This window comes from Cannabis sativa, chromosome 6 (assembly GCF_029168945.1).
Source record: "Cannabis sativa cultivar Pink pepper isolate KNU-18-1 chromosome 6, ASM2916894v1, whole genome shotgun sequence".
Taxonomy (NCBI): domain Eukaryota; kingdom Viridiplantae; phylum Streptophyta; class Magnoliopsida; order Rosales; family Cannabaceae; genus Cannabis; species Cannabis sativa.
Window position 1 is genome coordinate 4,183,416 of NC_083606.1, and position 11,349 is coordinate 4,194,764.

General features: G+C 28.9%; 1 protein-coding gene across 1 annotated transcript; it reads right to left on the bottom strand.

The window, feature by feature from the left end:
• Window positions 1-3,436: 3,436 nt before the first annotated feature.
• Window positions 3,437-4,489, bottom strand: LOC115694808 (zinc finger protein 3). Its single transcript, XM_030621900.2, has one exon. The coding sequence runs from the start codon at window positions 4,298-4,300 to the stop codon at window positions 3,683-3,685; it is 618 nt and encodes a 205-aa protein (XP_030477760.1). The 5' UTR covers window positions 4,301-4,489; the 3' UTR covers window positions 3,437-3,682.
• Window positions 4,490-11,349: the final 6,860 nt, after the last annotated feature.

Consider the following 11,349-nt stretch of genomic DNA (forward strand, 5'->3'; position numbering starts at 1 on the left):
TTTAAAAAAATTTAACACATATATATTAACAATAATTAAGAATAAACAATAATAATAATAATAATGATAATAATAATATTAAAACTTTATTAATAAAATTATTTTGGCATTTCTTAGCCACTATTTTTTTTATCCCAAAGGTATTTTGTCAAATCTAAATACCCTAAAATATCCCGATAATTTTATTATCAACCTATCACAATATTCACATCAACATTATTAACTAAGACTGCTTTGACATTTTTGGCCTTTGGTCAGGTCTCTAGGGTCACTGAACTTAAAATATTTTATTTCACAAATAGCTTACATTATATCCATATATTCTTAATAAATCTCTATAATTAATAAATTACGCTTATTTATCCACGCATGACAAAATTCATTATTTACACTGAATTAAATTAGTAGGATCATAATCTTGCTCATTACTCTCTAATTAATCCATAATATATAATAAACCCTAATTATTCATAATTAAGTTTCCAGGATATTACACTATAACTCTTGAGAAGTCTGCTAGCAGAATGGTATGGCCATCTTTAGGACTCTCCAAAGCGTCCAACAAGGCAAAGGTCTCGTCCATTGGCTCAGTTGTAAACCAAAAAAAAGAAAGAAACATGAGGAATACTTATGTGAAAAAACATAAGGATGAAACATACCGGAAGAACTAATCGTACCCAAGTGGCCTAATTCTACCCTAACAAATTCATAAATTACATTGTTGACGTCGTCGTATCCTGAAAAACTATCCGAAGGTAGGAACTAACTTGAAGTAATGAAGTAAGAATTAAAGAAGAGAGCTATCAACGCTAATAAAATAATAATAAACATTTCATAAGAAAATCCATTTTTTTTAATCTCAAAGGTATAGGTGAAATTTTGAACAGTCATTTCAATCTTTTTTTTTTTGGGGGGGGGGGGGGGGGACCCAAAAATCCGCAAGCTAAAGCTTCCCTTGCTTCAGGAAATTCATTAACAGCTTATTCTGATTTAATTGTTCTTCCCCCAACAACGGATATTCCAACAAGACCAAGAGCAGCAGATTCTATAACACCGAATTTGCGGCAACAGTGTATTCTCTTCCGAAGACACCTTCCTCCAGGATAAATCAACTTTGCCTTAGGTGATCAATCCCTTTTTGAAGAAACTCTGCCAAGGGGAAAGAAAGATGTGCCATTCTTAGTTAGGGAGAGGGTATGTTCACATTGAGTATCCTCGTATGCTCAGTCGAGTGACAAACGTACCTATCCCCGACGTGGTCTAGGCTAGAGAATGGGAACCGGAGGGTCTGACCTCATCCGGGACCTACCTAAAAAATCTCCAATGTTCGAAAAATATAACTCTTTTTCCTTATAGCCCCATCGGGAGTAAGGCATTAGTCATTGGGAAAAATGTGTAGGCAGTAGCTATAAAATAAGATAACTTATGGGTTAAGTGGGTCCATAGTGTTTATCTCAAAGGGAAGATTGGTGGAGTTACAATCCACTGCCCAACAAAGGTGTTATTGGAGACAAGTGACAAAGGACAAGATAAGCAAAGTTGTAAATATGCAACAATTTTTCTCTTACAGGTACACAATCAGCCAAGATTACTTGGCTCTTCATCCTCCTCAAGCAGAGGTTCATTGGCGCAAGCATGTTTGGAGTCATTTATCAGTTTCAAAGCATTGTCTTATTCTTTGGCTTACAATTTTAAATAGATTGTAAACTAATGAGAGATTATTGATGTGCAAAATATGTCAAGAATCAAGTTGTTTGTTGTGTGACATACATACATAAATTGTTTGACACTTATTTTTTTTAATGTTATATTATAGTAGGAGATGTTTTGATGAGCATAAAATATAGTTGGACTGGAAGGTGAATAGTGTACTGCTGAAGAGTATAATTTTGAGATGCAAATCTCGGCCAAAACAGTCTAAGTTTCAAAGGCAGGTACTTGCTACATCTGTGGTAGCTATGGTATATCAGTTATGGAGGAATTAATAGGAATGAGGTATTTTGGTCCTTAAAAATTCAAACCATCCCTTCTTTGATTAACAAAATCAAAGTGGATATGTCAAAAATAGAATCATTGTTGTGTTATCGAAAAAAGTCAGCTCTAAAGATTTAAAGTGTTTTGAGCATTTTTAAAGACACATATGTAGAAGAGAATTGGCCCTGTTTGGCTTAACTTCTATAAGCTTTTTTTTAGCTTTTTTTTTTTTTTTTTTTTTTTTTTTAATTTAAAAGTCCTATTGGAAGAAGCCAAGATTTGTAGCTTCTCCGAAAAGGACTTTTGAGAAGCTATTTTAAAAATTAAAATAATCTATATAATTCTTAATTTACTCACAAAAGGTTTTTTTGATGATACCCAAACACTTTGAAAAGTACTTTTTGTCAACAAAAAAAAAAAAAAATCTTCATATAATAATTATCCAAATGGTAAAAATAAGATAAAGTTTATACTTATACTTTTAGGTAATAGAAATTTAGCCAATCGGGGCCAAAATATCTATAATGATATGGGTGCTTGAATTGTAAAGATATTGAAGTGCAATACAATCATCAGCTGATAATTCATCAAAAAAGAAGAAGAAGAAGATATTTTGCTTCATTTTCAAAGTGCCACGAAATGATTTTTGTGTCCGAGATCAAAAAGTGTTACTAAGGCAGGTAACTCTCAAAACTCCATTGCATTTACGACACATTTGAAGTGACGGTAATGTATAATCAAATTTGTCAAAGTTTTTAATAAATAATGACAATTGTTTGAATTTTGTTTTTAACACTGTAAATAATTTAGATTTTTTTAAAAAAATTTACAGCTCATCTAAAATAACTACAACAACATATACGATAATGAACACTGTTAGATTTAAAAACTCTCTTGAATACCGAAACAAATAAAGGATATACTAAAACACTTACACATTTTTCCTATATTGCTTTAGAATGTGGAACAAGACTGCTAATATATATGGATAGATATGATGAGTAGTAGTAGTGCATGCATGTATGTAGATGTAGATGTAGTGTTGGTGACATGTGAAACACTTTTGTGATATAGTAAACGTTGGTACAGTCTACACATATAATTCCCATACTTCTTTCTCATCTTGTCAGCTCACATATATATTCAAAAAAGCCACTTACTTACACCAACGTCTCTGCCTGTTTATACCCAACCCATACTCATCTTCACTATTACACACATACACATACACAAATTAATAATTAATATATATCTACTATAATTAATTGTAAAGGTAAAATGATGAACCATTTATTTAGAACTGATTTTCTTTTAACTATTCAAACTGAAATGATAATTAAGATTTTTTTTTTTCACAATGAAACATAATTGGAATAATTTAAGATAGTGAGAACAAATTAATGATTTTACCTAATTATATTAGTTTTTGGTAGCTTTAATTTTGTTTAATGCCTTAATTGATGATCAAGATAGGAAGTAATAACAATAATAATTAATGTAGATGTTTAATTAATAATTCGGTAACTACATCTTCCTCATCAAAGTTACCATTAATCCATACAAAATACTCAGAGATAATATTTTCAGAATATATAATATGAAGAAAAAAAAAAGGAGTCAAATCAGAAAATTGAAAATAGCATTAAAAAAACACTAAACAAATTATGTTACTCAATCATAATAAAACCTTTTTTTTATTATTATTATTTTAAAGCCTCAAAGACAAATCAAGCTGAGCAATCTCTTCCTGAACATGATGATGATGATGAAGATGATGATTAGGTCTTGAAGACCAATTAGAACTAATCATGTCATGATCATGATGGTCACAATTACCATATTGACCCGAGTAAAATCCATGGTGTTGGTGATCAAGTACGGGCCAGCTCCCATGGTGCGGTGGGTGGAGACTTTGCCTAGGCTGAGCTGAGCCACTTCTAGTGCTACTTGACCGAGCGGGTCCATGGTTGAAGCCTGCAGAGGAAGAACCGTTGTGATGAGCCCTAGTTAAAGCCGATGTTAGCTCTCGGCTTTTCTTAGCCAAAGTTCTCTCTAGCTTGTGAGCGTTTTGGTGACCACCTAGGGCTTGGGAACTGTAAAATTTTCTCTGGCAATAGTTGCATGAGAACACCTTTGGAGGATCTGAAGGACTTAGTGAAGAGGAGGAAGAAGATGATGATGAGTGATCAAGAACAAGATTTAGGTTAACTTGATGATGATCATAGTGATCATTATTATTTATATTGTTATAATTATTGTTGTTATTGTTGTTGTTAAGATTGTAAGGTAGGCTTAGATGAAGAGAAGTATTAGGTTGAAACTCCATATTTTTGATTATATGAGAGAGAGAGAGAGAGAGAGAGAGAGAGAGAGAGAGAGAGAGAGAGAGAGAGAGAGAGAGAGAGAGAGAAGGAAGGAAGAGAAAGCAAAGGAAAATAAATTAGAGAGGTAAATGAATGAGTATTTATATATGTATATTTGATGATGATGATGATGATGAGTTTTGAATAGTTAGTATATAGTGGGGTTGTCTATATAGCATTATATATAATATTAAATATATGTATGATGTTTTATGAAGTCCACTATTTTTTTTTTCTGAAACTACAAATAGTAAAATGAGTGAATTTAATGAGAGAATGGTCTTTGTATATTATGATATGTTAGAGAGACAGAGAGAGAGAAAGAAACAGTTTGCTGCAAAAGATCAACAGGGAATCCATATGTTGTCTCCTCCATTAATGGCAGCATTAGAATCCCTTGTCGGTTCATATTACAAAATAAAATAAATAAATAGTAGCAAATATATATATATATATATAACATAATATATTTATATATAATATCATTTGGTCAATCATGCAATCTATCTCACATGTGCGTGGCAGTACTATATAGTTTCCAATACATACATACACATTATATATATATATGAGCATTGCTATTCGGCATCAGTGGTGCCTAGCACCTTCTAGATGTGTCGCCTTGCAATTGGTTAGCGATACTTCATAAAAATTATTATATTAAACTATATGGGACCCGATATTTAATTGCACCAATAGCGATATTGATACGTAGGAGGGTGTTAGGCACCAGTAGTGCTCTCTAGCATTTCTCTATATATATATACTTAAATATACATATATGTATATTCATAAAAATATTTAGGGTACGTATTTGATGATGAAATAAACTTCGTGATAGTTATATTACGATTGCATAAAATTTTGGAGTAATTAAGAGAGAATGTACTTTGGGATGGTGATGTAAAAATTAATTTGCTTTAATTAAATAATTAATTTTATTTTAATATGAAATGAACTGAAACCATTCTCATGTAGTGTTTGAAAATAATGTGGATATATGATTTTTCACAAAAAAAGCTCAATTAACTTTTTATTTTGTTATGCACTGACATATGCAAATAATTTGGAACGCTTTTCAAAATGTACATACATGAGTCCTAGAGACCTACCTACATATGTATGTATAGCTCTTCTACTTATTAATTAATTATATAAAATATAATAAAAAAAATTTATTTCATTTTATTTTGTTTCATATAATTATGGAAAATAGGTATGATATCTTATCTTAACAGTTTTAGTAGATTTAAATCTATTAAAATAAGATTTAAACAGTTATTCATGTGTATGAAAAAAATTAATTATATATGAATTTTATTTTGAGTATGGTACATTATTCAATTTTTAAAAAAAAAATTAGAAATAATTTTAAATAACTACAACATATATATTTATAAAAAAAATAAACTAAAAAACCCTAACTACTAGTTACCGAGATAGAAAATGTATCAAAACATCTCTTTAGAATGGTATGCTATAAACTTTCCCAGTAATATTTTGGTAAGTACTAATCTAATCATGGGTCCAAATCCCACTTTGTCTGATCAATCATACATATATATATATATATATATATAAATGTACTGTATATCATGTATCCTCATAAGGAAGGTAATTGACATATATCACCCATATTATTGCATGTAAAATACATATCAAATTCCCACTATAAGTATTAAATTTCAAACAAGATAAACCATTGTTAACTAGTCTAAATAAGCAACTTCATGATAGGTCACTTTAATTATTGCTGTACAATATTTTTGGGTGGTGCACTGAACCATACACCTTCACAAATTAAGATCCTTACAGTGAACCCATACAAAACACAGCTCAATTGTCAGCCTCTCCCTCATCACCATTTCACCAAACACATAATAATAAAAAAAATATTATGTTTTATTATTTCTTTTCTTTGTAATATAAATACTTTAAGAGCTTCTTCATTCAATTATTATATGGCCAAAATGTACACACTTTTTTTTATTCAAAAAAAATCTAATACATGATGGGATTAGTGTAGACAACTTCTGGGCAAGGCTCAAAATAAGTATGTAAATTCTTCGACATAGATTTATAATTATACTAATTAATTAGGTCATTATCTAGGGTTGATATATATATGACTAGATTATGCTAATTAATTATAAATTAGAATTGATGATCGATACTATGCAGTGGCATGTCTAGTTGTAAATCTTTTAGAAATTTAGGGTAGGGTTTTGTACTTTTCCTATAGCTATATATAGCTTCTAGTTGATGATATAATTAATTAATTAAATAAAGGCTAATTAATTAGAATTTTTTTTCTCTTAATCTTTAACATGTATCAAATTATGTCTCCTAAGTTTTTTTTTTTTTTTTGTTAAAATTTTTTTCTGAACTATTAAAATTATTGAATTCAAGAATATTTGCGTGCTAATTTTATTCAATTTTATTAATTTTGTGATTGTCCATGTACTAAATTATATTGATCCTTAGACTTTGATACTAAACATGTTCCTCATGTACCCAATCAAGTCTCATGAACTTTCATCCATGTTAATTAGACTTTCCTTATTAAAATTAGAAAAAAGTCATTAAATCCAACAATCTCAATAGTTCTTTTAACAACCTTAAAAGCTTAGAGAGATGATTTAATACATATTAAAGTTTAAAAGACAAAAATCCTAATTAGACTTAAATAAAATATTATAATTGGTTTTTTTCTCCATTAATTAATCACAGCACATGAAAAATGGATAAGAGTAGAGTCCAAGCTTTTATATGGGGAAGCCAAATAAATATGTATAAGTCTGAAATTTAATTTATGGTTTTAATTTTATTAAGTTTCCTAAATTCAATATATTAACGAATAATTATAATAAAAAAGAAATCATAAAATTAAACATATGTATCTTCTCATACAACATTATTACAAATTTTAGTACGGCATAGGATGTTTGGGAACTTAAAAATCAAATCTAAATAATCCAAAAGATTTGTGAGAGAGTAGTGATGATGGTGCTTTAGAAAATAAAATAAAATTCTCCTAATAAAATATCATTATATATTGATTTATAGTAATAATAAAACTTAAAAGAAGGGACAAGGAAGGAACATCATGCAACAACAAAAACAACAACTAAATAATCATTATAATCAATATTATTTACAACAATAATATTTAAATTATATTATGTTTTTAGTATTTAAGTATTCAAATTATTATTTTATTAGCATCAAAAATACTATTATTCTTTTAGCACTTAAGTACTTGATTATTCTTTTAGTGGCACTACAAAAAAAAAAAAAAAAAAAACTTATCTAGTGATAATTAGATATATACAAGTTGTTACTAATTTAGTTTTAGTCAAGTATGGTATTAAAAATATATTTAATTAGTCATAATAAATTACAATTTTTGTAACTAATATCTTCAATTAATGACAACATATATAGAAATATGATAATTTATAAATAATCATAATTTTTTCTCATTTATTAGTCATAATTTTTTTCTGTGATTAAATTTGTAGTGTTTATAAAAATAAAATTTGTTGTATAGTGTGATTAAATCTGCTTACTTAATATCAAATTTTTTTCCCCTAATTTTACTGCAAAAAAAAAAAAAAAGTAATTAAATATTACAAACTTTTGCAGCCAAAAAATAATCTTCCATGATGAGAGCATATTTTTCATAATTACTAACATAAGTGAACTTATAATGAAACTATATTATATATGGATGTAATTAAATACATAAAATATGTTTGAAGTTGTATGTAGCAGCATTAAACTCAGCATTTTAACATGTATTTGATGAAAGTCCAACAAAACCAAACCAGTACACATGTAGATCAATATAGTGATATACATATATGTCTATGTATATATATATATATATGAGAAAGTGCCATATACTGTGTTGATGATATGGGTGATGAATGTGTGATCTAAAGACTAGTACAGCACAGTTGAGACACATATATATAAATATATATATATATATATATATATATATATTTATGTATGCATGTACACCAAATCTTGTATATATATATATTATATATATGATGATGGTGACCATGTCATTGATCACCCAAAGTAAGTTATATTAATTGTCAGAGCTAGAATGGGAAGTCCCATGAAAATGGCTTTGGAAATTGTAGTGAGAGATAGAGCAGTCCAATACTTCTATTCTAATCCCCCATCATCTCTTCTACTCTTCCTCTACGTAGGACCCTCCTATACATATAAATATATATATAGTCCAATGTTACCTCCAACACGTATATTTAGTTATATATTTAGGATTTTTTAAATATTTTAATTTTTGAAAATAAGAATAAAAATATTATATGTAATTCAATAAAATAAACAATATTATTTTAGTAAAAAAAATATTTATTTTAAAATTCTATAAAAGTTACTTTTATAACTAGCGCATTTCGTAAACTGTGTTGGTAAAAGGTCAAAGTTTTACTAGTTAGCGCACATTTTCAGTGGCTAAAATTTAACTTTTACTAGCGCATTTACGCGCTGAGAAAAGTCATTTTTGCCAGCGCTAACTTTTCAGAAGTAAATTCCATTTTACCAGCGCAATACCAAACTTTTGCCAGCACAAAAATGTACTGGCAAAATTGACATTTCTTGTAGTGAGTATATGTTATGGTGTGAATTTTTTACCTATAGAAACTCGAGACCAAACTCCCATAAGGACGACATATGGACTCACTTTCTTTGAGGATTGCTGAGCTATCAGAAGGAGATCGCTCGAGGATAAACCTCGCCTAAACCACTCACCAAGATGATGTGACCCTCAAGTCTAGTCGCATTATTACGCCTCGAGTGTGCAGGACCAAGAAGGAAATGTTCAGATCTCCCATATACCCAGATATATGTAATGTCTATGAAGACTTCTCCTGCGACTTAGTAAAGACCATTTCTTTACATATATAGCGAGTTAGTCTAAAAGATTTAATATGCTCGATGATCAGATAAGGACTCGCACAACCTAGATCATCTACACTAACAAGATATCCACATATATGACTCGATTAGAACGCAAATACCTAAGAACGAGAATCTTTAGTCTCGTATTAAGATAGATCGCACCCTAAGCCTGCGAGTTTGTGCGAGCAAATTAACAGATAACTTGCACTATGAAAGTCGCATATGTTGTTGTATTTAGTAAAACGGATTTAAACTGTTCCTTATTTATTTTATTTACGTTTTTCACAATTTAATGCACAATGTTCAATGTAAAACGGTTTAATAATCAATCAAGTTCTGTGTAACCAAAAGACACTTGCTTTGTATATAAAAGAGTGATCCAACAATATGAATGAGGGACAGAAAAAATCCTTGTAATAGTGGACTAAACAGACCGTGATCTGGCTGAACCATTATAATTCCCTTGTGTTCATTATCTATATTAGTTTTCACATTTGGCTGTGTACCAAAACCTTTGAATACTCGACATTCTAGGTTGAGTACTTGCGCATTTTTATTAAATAATTACATTTTTATTTTTATATTAGGTGTTGTCGAAATTTCTCCGACAACAGTATAAGTAACAACATATGATATATATCATGTGAAATTACATTATTAAAAAATAAAAACTCAATAGCATATATTTTAATTTAATAAATATGAGGAGTGATTAACTATTATACACTACAAAATTTTTTACTTTTAGTCACAATAAAATTTGTGACTAAAAGTAAAAAGTTGTGATTAATTATAAATTGTTATTCTTACTTTGTGACTTATATAAAGTCGACCGTGGCTAAAAGTATTAGTCACAAAAATTACAATGTGTTTTTAGTCACAATACTTGTTGTGACTAAAATTATATTAGTAACAACTTATAACAAAATATTATATTTAATCACAAGTAATTTTTTTTGATAAATCAGCAATGTATTAATCTTTAATCCACAAACTATTTACAAAGTGTTAGAATTTGATATCATGTTGAGAATCATGGGTTCCACCTCAAGAATATATATACAATATAAATGTTTCACTATATATATTAATGTATATATACATATGGTATTGGTACACATATATGTAAAATTAATATGTACCTCTTCAACTATATATATATATAATTAAACATGTATCTGCATGCATCTATAGCACAAAACATTAATTTGTCTAAATGTAATCTCTTAACATAATTTGTTCATTAAATATATTAGTGTCCATATAAAAGTTAAAACTCTAAAAGATTGTAAATATATATATGTGTGTGTGATGACTGATGAACCATGCAAATTACACATGGGATGGCTGATATGAAACCCAAGAATAGGAGACAAATAATAGAAGAAAGTACCCTAATTAATATCATTATATATATAAATACAAATAATTAATCATTGGTTAATTTGTGTTGTGTTGCAGCATAATTGTGGGATCGATGATCTTTTGTCATAATTAATTGGGTTGGTCGGCAATGATTGTGGTAAGCTAGTTTCGAATCACAAGACAAATCAAAACCAAGAATCAATACTACGTACTATACTTAATTACTTCTTCTTACATAAAATTATATATATTAGTTATTTAATTAATTAGCTAAGTCATCAGATTCCCAAACGAAGAAACATTAATTCCTTCCTCTAGAAAACCCTTATGTACAGTTAACACGTTACAATAATTCAGTCAATGAGATAATTTGTCGACCATACAATAATATATAATTGATCATATAAAATAATTATATTAGTAATTTATTTCCCATTATTGTTAGAATTCGTGAATAAGGTGAATGAGGTTCTATCTCAAAATTAATTGGCAATGGGAGGAGTAACTCATTCCTCTTATATATTCTATTTTCTTTCCACACATTAGCAATGTGGGACACAAGTGGCTCTTTTTGCTCTACTTTTCGGATCGGTATTTTTGGATTTTTGGTGGCTCTTTTTTATTTTTAGCTCACTATCCCCGAATCACAAGTGGCGTTTTTTGACTTTGGCTCTTGGATCAATTTTTTTTTTTGGATTTTTGGTGGCTC